Raw genomic sequence first — 18,793 nt, 5'->3', positions numbered from 1 at the left:
GCATGTCAGACTCTCACAGGGGCATAAGCCTCATCCCCTAGACACGTGGCCGAGCCACAGCCCACACAGGCTCAGCAGAGCCACCAGGTGGCCAACTACAGAGATGTCGCTACCTGCCCCACACACGCTCCCAATCTGGCAGCTGGGGCCCACAGCTCAGACGTGTCCCAGCATCCTTTGCAACAAGCACCACCGCTCCTTTGAAATGTTGCAGTGGATTCTGGGAGGCCAAGGGAAGCAGAAGCAACAGCTCCCCACCCTGCTGCCTCAGACAGGGGGACCCCGTCAGAGAGAGGCGATGGGATGAGGGTGGGAGCTGCATGGGGCAGCCTGGGAACAACCCAATCTGTCTCAGTGCCGCCTGGGCCCTGGGGTGCTGCTGGTCCCAGGCCTGGCAAGGTTTTGGCCGCAGGGGTAGAAGCCGCTGTACCTACTGCTCCCCGCAGACGGTGACTGGTTGCTGGAGCCGCTCCCCTGCAGGTTCTTCTCCAGCACTAGCACCACCTTCCCGTGCTCCTTCAGGCGCATGGTATTGCCTCAACATCCTAGAGAATCCAACGTCAGTGCTGCTCCCGAACTGTCCCAGTGAGATGGGTCAGCAGGGGTGGGGTGGGGCAGTGCAAGAACTGGGGCAGGGGTAGGGCAGAGTACGGCCAGAGGCGGGGCAGGGGGCACTGCAAGGACTGGGGCAGGGCAAGGGGCAGGACAATGACTGGAGCCAAAAGAGGGCACTTCAAGGACTGGGGCGGGGGTAGGGCTGGGGGCAAAGCAAGGACTGGGACAAGGCAAGGGGCAGGACATGTGTCAGCCACACACCCCCCAACACACCCTCCTGCTGCACAGTGTCCACAGCCCTATCCCCAGCCTGGTGTGCCATGGACACAGGGCCATGCAGCTCTGTGATGTGAGATGATCCACAGACCAAAGAGGCAACAGTGCCGGTGCCCACAGCCTGCTTGGCAGGGGCAGCAGGGAGGGGAACACAGGAGAACTGCCCTCTGGGGATGGCTGGGCCCCGTGGCTCAGGGTCTGGGCCCACCTTGAGGATGCGGTTGAAGTCTCGCTTGTCCACGCGCAGGAAGTGGCAGTTGTCCGCCCGCAGGATGATGGTGGCGGCTCGGGGGGCATCGTTCACCAGCGCCAGCTGTCCAAAGTCATCCCCCTCGTGCAAGGTGGTCACCAGGCCCTGGGGGCGGCAGCTGGGTGAGAAACCAGAGACCCCCACACCATCACCCGCCGGCTGGGGAGCAGGGGATCCGGGAGGCACTGGGATGTAGGGGGAGTACCATGCTGGCCCAGGGGACACAGGCCCTTCAGCTCCCACCTCCACTGGTTGCTCTCAAGGGGCGGAGCCGAGAGGTCCCGGTTCCGTCCCAGCAGTGGGGCCCAGGTAAAGTGACCAGATATCCCGATATTAGGGGCTTTGTCTTACATAGGCAACTGTACTCTCCCTAGGGTTACCATATTTTGTGCCTCCTAATGGAGGACACTCCCGGGGCCCCGGCCCCGCCCCCAGCCCCGCCCACACCCCCGCCCCAACTCCGCCCCCTCCCAAAGTCTCCGCCCCCTCCCCTGCTTAAAGCCTGAAGCAGGTAAGGGGGGGGGAGGCGCGGCACAGGCTGGCCCCCGGCGGCTCCAGCCTGGGTCGGCTCGGGCCCTGGCCGACCACCCCCGGCGCACCCCCCGGCTCCCAGCCCCGCGGGCCGGCTCCCGGCTCCCAGCCCCGCGGGCCCGGCCCGGCTCCCAGCCCCGCAGGCCCGGCCCGGCTCCCAGCCCCGCGGCTCGGCTCCCAGCCCCGCGGGCCCGGTTCGGCTCCCGGCTCCCCGACCCGGGCCCGGCTCCCCGACCCCGCGGGCCCGGACCGGCCCGGCACTACGACCCTGGCCCGGCCTGGCCCCCGGCCCGGCTCCCGGCCGGGCACCATGCCCCCGGCCCCGCACAAAGAGGCCCCGGCCGAGCCTCCCGATTTTCCCGGACATGCCCGGCTTTGGGGGATTTCCCCCCGGACGGGGATTTGAGCCCCCAAAAGCCGGACATGTCCGGGAAAATCCGGACGTATGGTAACCCTAACTCTCCCCCATCCCGATTTTTCATGCTCACTATCTGGTCACCCTAGGCCCAGTGGGCCTGCGGGGGGAAGAGCTTGGAGGTCCTGGTTCTGTCCCAGCAGTGGGGCCCAGTGGGCCTGCAGGGGGAGGAGCCTGGAGGTCCTGGTTCCGTCCCAGCAGTAAGGCCCAGTGGGATTGTAGGGGCAGGGCAGCATGGAGGGCAGGGAAGCACATACCTTGCCATGGGTGACCACGTTCACTGAGCCCTTCCAGATGATGTACCACGAGGTGCCTTTGTCTCCTTGGCTGAACACTGCAAAGAAGCCGTGGTTTGTCCAGGGAGCCCAAGCGACTGCAGATGGGGCAGCCCTTGTCAGGGGTCTAGACCGCACATCCCAGCCTCGCAGAGGCTATGCGTTCCAGGGGAGCTGCCCTGCCCAGCCCAGCCCTGCCCTGGGGAGCACGGGACGAGCACTCTCAGGGCTGGTGCTTTGGCCGGCTCCGTCCCCTAAGCCGTGAGGACCTGTGGGGCAGCACAGCGGGGTTGGGATGTGCCAAGTGCTGAATGTCACCGTTTCCAGCCATTCCCACGCTGACCGCCCAGGAACTCAGAGAGCACAGGGCTCAGGTCCTGCACCCCAGCAAACAGCCCCGGGGCTCCTCCCTTCCCTTCCTGCAGGGTCTGGTGGGCACAAGGGTCCCTGGGATCGGAGCCCTGCAGTGGGTGCCAGGGGGGTCACTGCCCTCTCTGGTGCTGGTCAGTCTGCTGTGCGGTGCCAGGCAATGGCACACCATGGGGCAGTGCCTGGTGCTGCATCTCCAAGGTGTAACTTCCTGGTCAGAGGATGCCAGGCCCCAGGCTGGGTAGAGTGGTGCCCCAGGAACCAGATTGGCAGAGCACAGGACACCCCCCTCTGGGCCCAGGCTGGGAGGAGCACGCTCACAGAGTCACTGGCTGGGGCAGGCTGTGATACTCACACACGGTGCCCGCTTTGGGGTGTGACTCAAACAGTAGCACAGAGGCCAGCTCCCGCTTCACCTGCAGTGAGAGACACCCCTTAGCGCTGCCCCGGCACAGGGCGAGGGTCGTGGGATGGGGGGGGGGGCGGCATGGCATGAGGCCTGGGCTGAACGATATGAGCATATTGGGGCAGGGGGTCAGTGGGAGGGAGGGTGCGCTGCTGAGCCGGGCTTGCCTGGCAGAACCTGGCAGGAGCAACAGCGGGGGCCCAGTGGGGCTCAGTGAGATGCCTGGGGAGTTGGGTAGGGGAACTCCATGGGGCCAAGGGGGCAGAGAGTGCCGGGGAGTCGGGATGGACAATCTAGGATACACAGAGGGCAAGAGGTGCTCGGCAGAGGGTGCCCCAGGGCTGGAAGGAGGCTGGAGCTGGGGTAGAGGCAGCCAGGGTAGAGGTGGAGCAGGACTGTAGGTGGGGTGGAAGGCAGCAGGGGTGGTAGAGCAGGGGTTGACCTTAGGGTGACCAAATGTCCCGATTTTATAGGGACAGTCCCGATTTTTGAGTCTTTTTCTTATATAGCCTCTTATTACCCCCCACCCCCTGTCCCGATTTTTCACATTTGCTATCTGGTCACCCTAGTTGACTGTGGGGAGGGGAGTGGGGGCTGGTGGGGGAAAGAGAATGGGGGCTGGCAGGCGGAGGGGAGCAGGGACTGACGGGGGGAAGGAGGGCAGAGCGGGGGTTGACCATGGGGAGGGGAGTGGGGGCTGGTGGGGAGAGGGGCTGGTGGGGGGGGGAGCAGGGGTTGGCCGAGGTGAGGGGAGTGGGGGCTGGCAGGCGGAGGGAAGCAGGGCTGGTGGGGAGAGGGGCTGGTGAGGGGGGGAGCAGGGCTGGTGGTGGGGAGAGGGGGAGCAGGGCTGGTGGGGGCGGGGAGCAGGGCGTGGCCGAGGTGAGGGGAGCAGGGCTGGTGGGGGGGGGAGCAGGGCTGGTGGTGGGGAGAGGGGGAGCAGGGCTGGTGAGGGGGGGAGCAGGGCTGGTGGTGGGGAGAGGGGGAGCAGGGCTGGTGGGGGCAGGGAGCAGGGCGTGGCCGAGGTGAGGGGAGCAGGGCTGGTGGGGGGGGGAGCAGGGCTGGTGGTGGGGAGAGGGGGAGCAGGGCTGGTGGGGGGGGGCTGGTGGGCGGGGGGAGCAGGGACTGACGGGGGAAGGGCAGAGCAGAGCAGGGGTTGGCCGAGGAGAGGGGAGTAGGGGCTGGTGGGGACAGGGGAATGGGGGCTGGCAGGCGGAGGGGAGCGGGGATGGTGAGGAGGGGAGCAGGGCGTGGCCGAGGTGAGGGGAGTAGGGGCTGGTGGGGGGGGAGGGGGAGCAGGGCTGGTGGGGGCAGGGAGCAGGGACTGATGGGGGGGAGCAGGGCGTGGCCGAGGGGAGGGGAGTAGGGGCTGGGGGGGGAGGGGGAGCAGGGCTGGTGAAGGGGGGGGAGCAGGGCTGGTGGGGGAGGGGGGGAGCAGGGCGTGGCCGAGGGGAGGGAGAACCAGCACTCACTGAGTGGGAAAGATGAGCCACAGCTTTGATGTGCAGCAGCTCCTCAAAAATGAGCTCCAGCTCATCGTCCGTGCGCTGGGCAGGGCTGGGGAGAGAGCGGAGTTACCCTGGCCCGGCCCGGCCCTGCGGGGGGCACCGATCCCCAGGCCAGGCCTGGCCCCACACAGACGGCAGTTCCCTGAGCTGGGCAACCCGCCCCCCCCCAAACCAGGCCTGGCCTCATGCGGGGCAGCTCCCCCAGCCCTGGCATGACCTCACATGAGGGCCGCCCCCCGAGCTGGGCCTGGTCCCATGCAGAGGGCAGCCCCTGGCCAGGCAGGGTGGGTCTCACAGCTCCCTCCTGAGGTGCTGTCGGGGGGGGGGGGTCTGTGTGTCCAGGGTCTGGAGCTGAGGGCACTGACCACGCACACGTACTCCGGCCTGGCAGGACAATCCCAGGATCCAGGCAGACCACAGAGCCCTTGTTGTAATGCGGGGAGATGGCCCACTCAACGCCCTCTACACCCCACCTGGGGTCTCAGGCCCACTGAGCCCAGCTGCTCTTGGTGGGCAGCCCAGCCGTGGGGAGGACATGCCACAGGGGCAGGACTCTTGGTGGGCAGCCCAGCCGTGGGGAGGGCGGGTCTCTCGGTGGGCAGCCCAGCCGTGGGGAGGGCGGGTCTCTCGGTGGGCAGCCCAGCCGTGGGGAGGGCGGGTCTCTCGGTGGGCAGCCCAGCCGTGGGGAGGGCGGGTCTCTCGGTGGGCAGCTCGGCCGTGGGGAGGGCGGGTCTCTCGGTGGGCAGCCCAGCCGTGGGGGAGGGCGGGTCTCCTGGTGGGCAGCTCAGCTGTGGGGGAGGGCGGGTCTCTCGGTGGGCAGCCCAGCTCTCCCCCAGCCATGGGGGCACATGTGGCACACTCACGGCTTGCGCAGGGCCATGGTGAGCAGCGCATCAGGGCCCAGCTGGGCCAGAAAGACCAATGCCTCCAGTAGCTCCTCAGTGTCCCAGGTGCCAGGCTCCAGAGTCAGCTCCCCCTCGGCAAAGCGGTAAAACTGGGCATCCTTGTCCTGGAAATGCCACTCCTGCTTCACTGGGGAAAGAGCCACATGGCAGCATCAGCCTGTGTGCGACACCGTGCGTGGCACGAGCCGGGACCAGCTCACGAGCTGCTGTGAGCCCGTGAGAGAGCAGGGCCAGCGTGAGATGGGGTAGGAACAGACACCAGGGTCACAGTGGGCACTGTCAGCGTGTGCCGTGGGGGAGGGAGGAGGGTGCGCACAGGCAATGCCCCCTGCGCTCTCCTTGTCATGGGCAGTCACTTGACAGGAGCCTGAATTGGGCCCTGGCCCCACAGCACGGAGCCCAGTCATGGAGCTAGAGCTTGGCGAGGGTCTGACACATCCATGCAGCCCCTGGCCCATCCCATGGGCTCCTCACACTCCTGGCAACCCCACCCCAGCGGGTCCTGGCCCAGCAACTCCACGTGGTTTCCAGCCCCACTCCTGCCAGACCCCATGTGACCTCAGCCTGCCCCACCAGGCTCCTGGCAGTCCCTGGCACATCTCACCCTCAATACCTGGCCAAACCCACAGCCCTTGGCCTACCCTTCACCTCCAGGTACACCCCTCCCTATTGCATCCTGGCCCACCACACCCAGACAAACTCCACATGGTTCCCAGTCCTACCCCGTGCCTGCAGGCCCCATGCATTCCCCAGCCTACCTCACCACATGGCCCCCAGCCTGCCCCACCAGACCCAACACAGCCCCTGGCCTATCCTGCCCTGCTGGGTCCTGGCCCACCACAACCTGACAAACTCCACATGGCTCCCAGCCCTACCCTGTTCCCTTGGGCCCCACACAGGCCTGGCACGCCCAGTCCCCAGCCCAGTCCACCCTGCCACACTCCATATGCTCTCCAGCCTGCTCCTCCCAGCTTGGCACTGCAGAGGTGGCTGGAGTCCTGGAAGCACCCAGACCCTTTGTGATTCTCACCATGAGTCAGGACTCCTCCATCCACCAGCACTTGGCAAACCCCAATGGCCTGGCCCCGCGTTTGGATGGACAGCCCTGCACTGAGCAGCCAGTCTACCAGCTCCTTCCCGGAGCAACAATGCCTGCAGGGGAAAAAGGGCGATGGATGGGTGAGACGAGACTAGTGACCTGGGGAATCCAGGGCTGGCATAGCGAGGCAGGAGAAAAGGTGCAAGAAAGGTTTGTGTGGACTATCAGGCTGTGGGTTGGGATTGAGGGGCACTAGCAGAGCTTGGGGGCAGGGAGAATGCTGGAGTGGAATAGCAGGGGGGCTGTGAGTGGGGATTGAGGGGCACCACCAGAGCTGCAGACAGCGGGACTCAGGGCAGGGATTGCAGGGGCTGAGGGTCAGACCGAGCGGCTCCGGCAGAACTGCAAAGGGGGGAACCCAGGGCAGGTACTGCACATCCATGCAGTATTGAGGGGCACCAGCAGAGCTGAGAAGGGCGGGGGGAACCCAGGGTGGGGATTGAGAGGCTCCGGCAGAGCTGTGAAGGGGAGGACCCAGGGCAGGTACTGCAGGGGCTGTGGTTCGAAGGGCAGGGAAGTGGGTCAGAGGGCAGGGCTGTGTGGAGGAGGACACTTTCCCTGCTTTGTGACTGACATTTAGTAACATTAAATTCTCTTGGGTAGGAAGCACCAGGCCTGCAGGGGTCCATGATTGTCTCTCCCTTTCTGGCTTTGGGGATGGGGCCGTGACGTCCCACCCGTCTGTCCAGGCCTGGCTCCAGGAGGGTCCATACCCAGGCACACAGGAGCTGCCCTGCGAGGCTCCCTCATTGGTAGGTACTGCCATGGCCACAGAGCGGGGCCGTCCCACCTGTGGTGCCTGAGGTGGTACTTGTGATCGCGGATGAGGCCAGGACAGGAGCTCACGAGATGGCTGTACAGGAGTCTCCCCGCTCTCCAAACCTTCTCTGCATGTGCCTGGGGGACAAACAAGCATCAGTAGTCAAGAAGCTGGGCATTCGATTGGGCACTTCCTCCATCAGCCTTTGGCACGGCTCGCTCCATGTTGGCTCTCCCACGCTAAGCAGGGTCACTCCTGCTCACCATTTGGACGGGAAACCAGCAAGATAAAACTACTCCCCAGCTCCCTCTCCTCTTCCTGCCCACTGAGCTACCCAGCCAGTGTCCAGGGATGCCATGGGATGCCCTGCAGGTTGGAGGGGCATTCCCAGACCAACAGGCAGCAAGGGCCTTTTGAGTTGCTTTCTTTGCCCAGGGCAGCAAACTGCCCCCCGGTGATGGGGGGTTGGCTTCCCAAAGCAGGGACTACCCCACTCACCTGCGTAAGGCTCTGCCCGCAGTCTGGGGCTGATTCGCTGTCAGGGAGCGGCGTCTGGAAAGCAACAGGACAGAGACGTTAGTGTTAGACATTAGTGCCACTCTGTCAGCGGCAAACAGGGGCCCCTCCACACCCATGCCCTCTGTTTGAGGCATGCAGTGGCACGGGGATCCCTGTTGCTAAAGAGGCCACTGTGAAGGGCAGGGATCACGTGGTGACAGCAGAGCTCTCCCAGTCCTACCCGGCGGGGGAGAGGGGCCTTTCCGGGATGACTCCTGGATTACCTGGGGAGAGGCAGACGCTAAGCAAGGTTGCCCCCTAGCAGTTGTTCACTGTTTAACAGCTGCCATTTCCCACCTCAACAGCAGTTGCATGTGTGGTGGGTGCAGTGGGCAGTTTCTTCAGTGTAAAATTCTGACTGGCGAGGAATGGACTGGAACGAGAGCGAAGCGTGGGCAGCCGGATATGGGGCCCTTTAGAACCAGCCCGTCGTTACTGGTTAGTCGGCCAACCATCATTGCGTCTTTACTTAATGCGCTGCTACTGGTAACAGTTTTTGTGGGGGTTTCCCCCACTTAAATACAAGTAATTGGTGGTAACAAGCCCGTCTTCATCACCCTGCCCAGCCAGCCCCTACTTCCTGGGGTAGGGTTATGCCGGGGCTGGAGCACTGGTGCACAGGATAGTTAGGTGAGGAAAATCAGGACTAGAACTCATGACCTCCTGACCCCAAACACATAGGAGCTGGCCCTGCGCATGATCACAGCTGGGACAGAGCCTCGCTCAGCGTGGGAGTCTGTCTGTAGTCCAAGCCAGGTCCCGGCTCTGCTCTCAGCTCAGGGAGCTGCTTGGGGACCTGTGAGCAGGGCTTAGCCAGACCCTGTATGTGAGGCCTGGCCGCAGCGGGGCTGGAACAACGTGTATCGTGGGGGGGCTGAGAGCCAGTGAACCAAACTGCAAACCCTGTATAGGATGGAAACCACTTCAAGCCAGGGGGTGCTGCTGCAACCAGCACCCGCAGTTCCAGCACCTATGGGCCTGGCAAGATAAAGAAAGTTCCTCTGGCCATGGTTACGGTTGGGTGGGTTTGGCACTGCTGCTGGCCAGTCTAGGAGCTCAAGGGACCTCTGGGTCCAAGCCTAGCTTTCAGCTGGCTTACAAATGTCCCAGCTGTGCAGGGATCTGGCCAGGTTTATCGCCCTCCCGTACATCTCTAGGAAGAAAAAGAAACAGCAGGAAGATCAGTGCTCAGAGCTCAGAACAACAGTTGGGGCAGTACATTGCCCCCTGGCAGCCAGGGTGCTGCAAACTGGCACCAAGTCACGGCTTCGATCAGATAGGGCAGAACCAATCTCTCTTGTGGGCCAGTCCCCCTAGTGTTGGCAGCCTCCAAACCTGTAAACCGGGGTCGCAATACACAGTACAGCCGAGGCCAAGGAATCCCAGCTGAGCCTGGCCTACCCGTCGCGAGCACTGCGGATCAGAGAGCTTCCTCCCATGGCTAAGAATGGAAAGGGCAGGCAATTCTCTGGAGACGAGGCCTTGAGGGAACCCTCAGCATCTCTGTTTTCCAACCCCCTGGCCCTGCCCTGGCTCGTTCAGCTCTGGAAGGATCCCAGCCGCATAAAAAGCGCCAGCCCTCTGATCCTGAACAAGAGGCACGCGTACCTCGATCCAAGTCCTGCTTTGCTCTCCGCTGCCCTGCTGTTCCTCTCCCTGACCCGTTCTCCTCCGGTCCCCCACCTCCCACATATATTTATATTTGCTGGGGTTCAAACTTGAGTGGTGCCTCACCAACATTCGTGGCCTTTCACACACGCTTTCCATGCGCATTTGAGCATGCAGGCTTCTCTCACGCTAATACGCGCTGAATGCTGATGTCTCATAGACAGAAGGGACCATCATGATCGTCTAATCTGACCTCCTGCACATCGCAGACCTCAGAACCTCACCCATTCACTCCTGGAATAGACCCCTAAACTCTGGCTGAGTTACCAAAGTCCTCAAATCACAATTTAAAGACAAAGTTAGAGAATCCACCATTTACTCTTGTTTAAACCTGCAAGTGACCTGTGACCCATGCTGCAGAGGAAGGGGGGGGGGGAAACAGGGTCTCTGCCAATCTCATTCACAGAAAGTACATGGCAAATTGCACACTTGATTTTAAAATTTGCAATTTGTAGAAGGTCGGCAAGTTACACGAGACATCCAATCAGACAGCAGAAACGACAGCATGTGACTTGTGTCCCTAGCCAATGGAGCGCCCATTTTCAATTATCAGGGGGTAGCCGTGTTAGTCTGTATCTACAAAAACAACAAGGAGTCTGGTGGCACCTTAAAGACTAACAGATTTATTTGGGCATAAGGTTTCGTGAGTAAAAACCTCACTTCTTCGGATGCATAGAGTGAAAGTGGATGCATAGAGTGAAACTTTCACTCTATGCATCCGAAGAAGTGAGGTTTTTACTCACGAAAGCTTATGCCCAAATAAATCTGTTAGTCTTTAAGGTGCCACCAGACTCCTTGTCATTTTCAATTGTCTATTTGGTTATGGTATTCCCAGTATCTGCCCTATGTCACGTGGTATAGTTTCTGTTCCCTGACTGGCTGATTATGTAACTACAGTAACCAAGACATTGGGTGTTGCAGACTGTGTATTTGTGCAATGTTTATCTGCAGACCTGGAAATCGCTGAATAACGTTGAAGGATGAAATCTGTCAGCCCTGGCCCCTCTGCCTTGCCTACAGCCCCTGGCCTTGGGTTCAACTGTTCAGCTTTCCCACAGCAGATCCTTTCCTCACAAATTCTTGTTCAGTGAAAAAAAACAATTTTCCACTGAAAAACGTTTCGATGGCAAATGTCCAAGCAGCCCTGCCTGGAGTCGCATTTGGTTGGGGTGGGGCCAATGGAATTTAGCATCTGGAGACCAGGAGAGGAGTCAGAACCCATGGTCAACCAGCTCCCTGCCGACTCCCAAGGCTCGACTCACCTCCACTAGCCACGGCATGAGACTCATTGTCCGGCCCCATCTCCTGTGCAGGGCTGCATCGTCACCGTGCAGGCGCGCCTGAGCGCCATCAGAGCCGCAGAGGGAGGGAAACCCCCAGCTATACAATAACTTTCCCACAGAGGCAATTCTCCTAATCCCAGGCATTCAGTGGGCTCTGCACCCGCCCCAACTCTCTGCCCTGCAGCGTCCCTGCCCGCCGGTCCTCAGCGAATTCCCTGGCTCTTTAATTGTCTCGGCCCAAGAGTCAGGAGACATGTGCTGAGTTATGGTCTATTTGTCACTGGAATGGACTAGAAAGTGTTGTTCCCCGTTGGTCAAAGCAAGCCAGCCGGAGACAGAGCAGGACTGGGTTGTAGGGAACAACCCTGCACGAGCAGGGGCACTCTTCTCTGGTATATTGGTCTTGTGGTGGTGCCCAGGGGGCCCAATGAAATCTATGCTCTGCTGTGCTAGGCGCTGTACAGACCCCGAGAGACATTGCCCCGTCATCATCCTGTGGTTCGGAGCACTGCTTGGGCTGGAAAGTGTCAGCATTTGAAGGGTTAATGCTTCACTGAAGTGCTGTGGACGTGCCGCCCTCCAGGCCTGTGTTTGCTCACAAGCGTTTGCTGAGGGACTTAGGACATCAATCAGATAAACAGTACCAGGGGAGCTGGACCCTACAGGAACCAACGGGGCAAGCCGGACTGGGCCCCTTGGGGGGCGTAGGATGACCCAGAGGGGCAGCGCCCAGCCAGACCGAGTCAGAAGGGCAGCGCCCAGCCAGACCCAGGATGGCTCAGAGGGGCAGCGCCCAGCCAGACCCAGGATGGCTCAGAGGGGCAGTGGCCAGCCAGACCCAGGATGGTCCAGAGGGGCTGCGCCCAGCCAGACCCAGGATGGCTCAGAGGGGCAGTGGCCAGCCAGACCCAGGATGGCTCAGAGGGGCTGTGCCCAGCCAGACCCAGGATGGCTCAGAGGGGCAGCGCCCAGCCAGACCCAGGATGGCTCAGAGGGGCAGTGGCCAGCCAGACCCAGGATGGCTCAGAGGGGCAGTGGCCAGCCAGACCCAGGATGGCTCAGAGGGGCTGCACCCAGCCAGACCCAGGATGGCTCAGAGGGGCAGTGGCCAGCCAGACCCAGGATGGCTCAGAGGGGCAGTGGCCAGCCAGACCCAGGATGGCTCAGAGGGGCAGCGCCCAGCCAGACCCAGGATGGCTCAGAGGGGCTGTGCCCAGCCAGACCCAGGATGGCCCAGAGGGGCTGTGGCCAGCCAGACCCAGGATGGCCCAGAGGGGCTGTGCCCAGCCAGACCCAGGATGGCTCAGAGGGGCAGTGGCCAGCCAGACCCAGGATGGCTCAGAGGGGCAGTGGCCAGCCAGACCCAGGATGGCCCAGAGGGGCTGCGCCCAGCCAGACCCAGGATGGCTCAGAGGGGCAGTGGCCAGCCAGACCCAGGATGGCTCAGAGGGGCTGCACCCAGCCAGACCCAGGATGGCTCAGAGGGGCAGTGGCCAGCCAGACCCAGGATGGCTCAGAGGGGCTGCACCCAGCCAGACCCAGGATGGCCCAGAGGGGCAGTGGCCAGCCAGACCCAGGAGGGCCCAGAGGGGCTGCGCCCAGCCAGACCCAGGATGGCCCAGAGGGGCTGTGGCCAGCCAGACCCAGGATGGCCCAGAGCGGTAGCGCCCAGTCACACCTAGGCATAGAAGCCCCAAGCTGCTCAAGGATAGTGTTCTCCGTCTGTTTCCATGTGACTACATGGAGAGGAGGGTCCCTTGCTGGACAGTTTGTCCCCGCTCGAGGGGATGGGTAGGAAGCAATTGGCTCAGCATTCCTCTGCTGTGGGCAGGTCTCACAAATCCCCCCAGCCTTGCACAAGGTCACTCGCCAGGGCGCCCGTTTCCTCCAGCCACCGGTGTGTTTACACAGCAAACATCACAAGTGCACTGGCTGCCGGGGCAGCAAGGAGCGCTGAGGGCACGGCGTGCTCAGCTCCCGGCAATGGCGACCCAATGCAGGGTGTTGCAGTCTGAGCTGGCCTCCTAGCGCCTACAGGGAGACAGGCCAGACGGGTACTGGGGATGAAGTGGGACCCAGATCTGCAGAGCCAACCCTGCAGTGAATGTTATCAAAGAGCAAATCTAGCTGTGCTGACATGGTGCTGGGTGGGTGCCAGTGCCCCGGGCAGAAGGCCAAGGTGCCACAGGGGCTTGGATGCTCCTCTGCACCCTGGAGCAAGCACATCACACCCTGTGTGGACTTGGAGAGGGCCCGTGGCAGCCTCCCCCTCCAGAATAGCAGGGCCGAAGAAGGGACGACAGCACCCGGACCCCAGTCCTGCAAGGCAGACACCACAGTGATGGGCACAACAGCGCAGTAGTCTCTCCCCAGGCCTCCCCTCAGCCCTGGTCCTGTCCAGCCATTCTGAGCAGCACGGGTGAAGGTCCCCAGTTCGTGGAGTAAAGTCCAGAGTTTCACCCTATTGCAGACAAGGCCCAGATCCCAGCATGCTGCTCTGACCCAGGGAGGTCTCAGGGCCACAAGGGCATCTCTAGACCCTGGCCTAGCAGGGAGGAACAAACACGTCCCTCTGAGGGCTGCGTCTGTCAGTGCCAGCTGGGGATGGCAGGGCTCGAACCTATGGGACTAGCTCACTCCTTAGTGGCAGGAGACTCTCTGGGACAAATTCTATTTGTGCCAACGTACACCAGCAAAGACTTTGTCCCTTGTACTCTTAGCCCTAGAGTGACTGCGGCTCCTCCCTGGCAGAGCCTGCATTAACAGCACATGGTGCCGGCAGCTAGGGTGACCAGACATCCCGATTTTATCGGGACTGTCCCGATATTTCCTTGTTTGTCCAGCGTCCCGACCGACATGCGGTCGGGACACTGGACAAACAAGGAAATGCCCCGGAGCCTGGAGCCCGGAAGTGCTCGCACCCCCCCCCCCCCCGCCCCGACTCCGCCCCCTCCTCCCCCGATTGGCTCCTTCCCCGAATCCCCGCCTCTTCCCCGGGCTCACCATTCCTCCCCCCTCCGCAAGCGCTGGAGGGAGGCCCGGGAGACTCAGGGGGAGCGCGGGGCCGGGGTAGTAACAGTCCGGCCTGGCCCCGAGCAGGCAGGACTCAGTCGGGCGGTAGGGAGAGGAGGGGGGCGGCCTGTGGGGCCAGGCGGCGGCTGTTCTCCCCCCTGGGCAGCGGGACTCGGGAGCAGCCGCTGCTGCAGCTCCCACTGCCGCGGGGGAGGAAGTCCTGCCTGCTCGGGGCCAGGCCGGGCTCTCACTCACCCCGGCCCCGCGCTCCCCCTGCGTCTCCGGGGCCTCCCTCCAGCGCTTGCGGAGGAAGGTTTTGTTTTTTTTTTTTTTGGCCCCGCCCCCTGCCACGGCCCCCCCCCACGTCACACCCCCCCCCACGTCCCGATATTTGTCTTTGGTGATCTGGTCACCCTACCGGCAGCAACTGGGCAAAGCGAAGGCAACTGGATTAGCCAACCCCACTGCAGGGCGAGTCTGTGGGAGCAAGTATGCCTGGCCCCTGCACTGGGATTCCAGAGCCCAGGTGACAACGGTCAGGGCCTGACTCTCGCCTGTTGGAGACCACGTAGTGTCTTCTCCAGCCGGGCAGAACAGGTGCAAACCACGGTAGGGCCTGAGCTGACACCTCCCTGCACAGGAAAAAGACGCACAAGTGCTGCAGGGCAGGGGAATGGACACAGTTCTTTGCAGCCACAGATCTCTGCAAACACTAACTCAGCATCCTCCGATTAATGCCACGGGGTTAGTGCCTGGGGCTGCCTGCTCAGATCCCTACATGGTTAGTACACATTTACTATAAGGTTCAACCCAAACCTGGGACTTCCAGCAGATCCATCCTTACAGCACAGCAAATTCTGGGAGTCCCCCGCTCCCCCAGCTAGTCCACTCTGAGCTGTCTGGTCCAGCTGTGACCCCACTGCCCAGTGTTATGGCTGTACGGTGTCTATGACTTCCTTCACTCTCAGGAGCATCAGTTGTGGTGTACATGCCAGCTCCTTCTCTCTGCTTACCACAGGGCCTGTCTGTCCAAGGGACCTATCCAACCCCCACTGTTGTGATATCTGAGCACCTCGCAAGCTTTTACGCATTTGGAGGCCAAGTTTAGGCTGCAAGGTAAGAGACCAAAATCCAGGACCTTCATGATAGCATTCCACGCGCAGGGCTAGGAACACAGGTAGAACTGCAGGGTCTCAATGCATGGATGAGATGATGGCATTCAGAGGAGGGATTTAGGTTTAGTAGGAACCTTTTGGGAGTGGAGGAGCCTATCAGGGCCGGCGCAACCCATTAGGTGACCTAGGCGGTCGCCTAGGGCGCTATAATTTGGGGGGCGGCGACCGCGGCGGTATTTCAGCGGCGGGACCTTCCGCTGCCTCTGTGGGGGGCAGCATTTTGGGGCGGGAACTTCCACCGCCTAGGGCGGCAGAAAAGTTGGCGGCACTCCTGGAGCCTATACAGAACCAGATTGCTGGCATGGAAAATTAAGAAGGTCATAGAGGAGTTTTTAAACTAAGGGCTGGGGAAAAGCTGACAGGTGGGCAGGAGCATGTCCTCAGGGGAGGATTTATTAAAGGGGATACACTATATCCTAGTAAAGAAGAGAGGAGAGATATAGTACAGGTAGAAACTGAAGAGAAACAGTCAAACGAGTCCCATCCGATTACATCACATGAGGGCAGACAATTAAATATAGACACATTTTATAAGTACAAATGCTGGAAGTCTAAATATAGTAGAACCTCAGAGTTACGAACACCTCGGAAATGGAGTTTGTCCGTAACTCTGAAATGTTCATAACTCTGAACAAAACATTATGGTTGTTCTTTCCAAAGTTTACAAATGAACACTGACTTAATACGGCTTTGAAACTTTACTATGCAGAAGAAAAATGCTGCTTTTAACCATCTTAATTTAAATGAAACAAGCATAGAAACCGTTTCCTTACCTTGTCAAAACTTTTTTTTAAAACCTTCCCTTTATTTTTAGTAGTTTACGTTTAACACAGTACTGTATTTCAATTTTAAGTAATTTTTCTCGCTTCTTTTTAGTGTTTGTTAGCCATGAAAAGAAAACACAAAAGCCCATCGATTTAAATGTCCATTCAAATAGAACTAAAAAAAAATTTTAAAATGCTACAGCAAAATGTACCGGTACTAGTCTTTATAATGACAACAACAAAAAACCCTATCCAAACTTAACTTTCCTGCATAAGTACTACAGGATAAACTATGTAGACTTGAAACAATTGTTAATGGTACTCTGCTCGAGGTTGCTAACACGCTTTTTTGCTGCCAAGGTATGTAGCTCTTGAAGCATTATTAGGTTCATTGCTGCGGTGTCAGGCTGTTGTTCAAGCCATTGCAGACAAGTAGCGAAACACTCTTCTGCTTGCATGTATGGGAACTTCTTGGCGTTCTCCCCCTCCTTCTTGTCACTGTCTGGTTGTGCTGTTTCTTGTACCAATTCAATTATCTCATGGTCGCTGAGAATAGGGTGTTTGTTCTCATGGTAATCTGCGTTTAGCCATTCTTCCTGTTCTTCCAGGGTGATATCCAAAAGCTGTCACTCTTTAGAAAAATTTAATTGATTTATTTCCATCTCATCCTTGTTTTCCAAATTCTCTCTCAGTGTTGTCAATACACTGCCAACCTGTATTCCATGAGCGTGTCAAAGACTCCGAGCCAATCTCACTCCAGGACTCAGCACACATGTAGACAGCATTTGTCAGCTGTTTACAAAAATCGGTAAGATTCAAATTGCATTGATCCCAGTCATACTCACTGCAAAAGGTTTTGCCTGTATCAACATTTCATGTTTTCCAGAATGCCTCAGTTCATTGGCTGAATGAGGCATATGACATTTGGTGGTAAAAATAAATACCAAATGCTTGCATCTTCCGTCAATAGATTTTCAATGGCAGGGTGAGACGGAGCATTACCCATCAGTAGTACAGTTTGGACAGGTACAGATTTTGACATAAGGTATTTTTGATATAAGGTTGCATTCATCTGATGAAGTGGGTATTCACCCACAAAAGCTTATGCTCCAATACGTCTGTTAGTCTATAAGGTGCCACCGGACTCTGTCGCTTTTGACATAAGGTAGTCTTCCACAAGTGGAACAAAGTGTTTAAAAAACCAGTCAGAGAAAATACCTTTTTCCATCTGTCACAGGGTCTGCACAGGTTACTGCCCTCTAGTCCCTGTGCTCTGTGCTTGGGGTGGTCCAAGAAAGGGGTACCAATGCCTCCTTCAGGTGGTTTGCCCATGTCTATTTATTTACAGTGCTTAATACAAAGTCCTGATTCACACAACACCAATCCCCACTCTGACCCTTCCCTGGGCCTACTGGCCCCTGAGGTTTTCTGCTGCCGGTAGAGACAGAGCTGCAGTCCCTCTGTCTTCCCCCTGGCTCACCTTTCCCGCTCCAGTGAGCCTTTCCCTGGGCTTATATCTCCTCCCAGCCCCCAGCACAGCCGGCTCCACTCAACTTACTGATTCCTCTGAGCCTGCCCTCCTTAGAGCCTACAGATGAGCTCCTTGCTGAGTGCCCGGGCCCCTGCACTGGGCCATTCTACTGGGAAGCCGGAGAGGAGCTACCCCTTTGGCAGGGCATCTAAGGGGTTTAGACCCCAGCCCTGCCACACCATCCAAGCAGTGCACTCACTCTTCTCTTCTGCAAACTAAATAACCCCCGTTCCCTCAGCCTCTCCTCGTAAGTCATGTGCCCCAGCCCCCTAATCATTTTCGTTGTCCTCCGCTGGACTCTCTCCAATTTGTCCAATTCCCTTCTGTAGTGGGGGGGATCAAAACTGGACGCAATACTCCAGGTGTGGCCTCACCAGTGCCGAATAGAGGGGAATAATCACTTCCCTCGATCTGCTGGCAATGCTCCTACTAATACAGAGCACACCGCTGACTCATATCCAGGTTCTCGTCCACTGTAATCCCCAGGTCCTTTTCTGCAGAAGTGCTGCTTAGCTTAGCCAGCCAGGTTTCACACTGTTGAGAATGAATGCCAATGGGAGATGGAAATCCCCGCTTGCGTTAGCAGTAGCCATCAGCCCGACCACATCTTTACTGGATTTGAAATTTTTCGCCTGTTTTTCTAAACTGTCTGCCAGAGTCTTGTTTGGAAGCAGGCGCCAATACAGGCCTGTCTCATTGCAGTTAAACACGTGGTCCCGGGTAAGTTCGTGCTGTTCAATAAATGATTTGAAAGTGGTTTTAAATTCACCAGTGGCATTCGAGTCAGCTGTCAGGGACTCTCCTTGCATCCCGTATTCCATGCCGATTTCTGAACCAACAGAGTCACCTCATGCTTGCTTTAAAATGGTCCTCACCTTTGTCTGGATCCATTTCTCGGTAGAGTAACCCTGCCTTTTCTGTAACCATAACACTGCTTATAGAATTGCCTTCTGATCTCTCTTGTGCAAGCCACAGATGCATGGCCTTATCAAAATCATCAGCAGTAGCTTCGTGTACAATACACTTGCTTCTTACGGCTCCGTTGTCTTTGGCTTCTTCTGCAAATGGTTGTATTTTTCCTGGCTTTTCCAAATCTCAGTGACGGTTGATTTCCCAATATCGTATTCTCCTGCTATGTTGCTGAGGCTAACACCATTGTTGAATTATTTTAATATTTCTAGCTTTGTGTCCATTGAAAGTGTGAGACGTTTGTGCTTCCTACTGCTTGCCAGGATAGGTCTCTGTCCTCCACTCTTTTTTGGAATGAGGAAATATGGCGAGTAGAATCCCCTCCCCTGGTATTGCAGCGGGATGCCCTTTACCACACCCTTGAGGAGCAGTGAGTTGGCTTCCTGCTGAAGAATCAACTGGTGAGAGGGATCCTCCAAAGTGGGTCCCTCCCCCAGGCATTTGCTCTCACCATCAGCATTAAGAAAACGGTTGTATTAGGACTGAG

General features: G+C 58.9%; 1 protein-coding gene across 1 annotated transcript in view; it reads right to left on the bottom strand.

Annotated features, from left to right (window-relative positions):
- The window catches only part of RAPGEF3 (Rap guanine nucleotide exchange factor 3), a 76,303-nt gene that overhangs the window by 24,245 nt on the left and 33,265 nt on the right, over window positions 1–18,793 (bottom strand). The window contains 10 exon segments of the mRNA XM_054012953.1: window positions 431–536; window positions 539–545; window positions 1,040–1,186; window positions 2,285–2,361; window positions 3,027–3,087; window positions 4,547–4,631; window positions 5,446–5,614; window positions 6,518–6,639; window positions 7,377–7,483; window positions 7,845–7,898. Of these exon segments, the coding sequence (XP_053868928.1) occupies window positions 431–536; window positions 539–545; window positions 1,040–1,186; window positions 2,285–2,361; window positions 3,027–3,087; window positions 4,547–4,631; window positions 5,446–5,614; window positions 6,518–6,639; window positions 7,377–7,483; window positions 7,845–7,898 (935 nt within the window).

Source organism: Malaclemys terrapin, chromosome 23, assembly GCF_027887155.1.
Source record: "Malaclemys terrapin pileata isolate rMalTer1 chromosome 23, rMalTer1.hap1, whole genome shotgun sequence".
NCBI lineage: Eukaryota > Metazoa > Chordata > Testudines > Emydidae > Malaclemys > Malaclemys terrapin.
The sequence above is the reverse complement of the archived record's forward strand: the minus strand, read 5'-3'. Positions and strand labels throughout refer to the sequence as shown.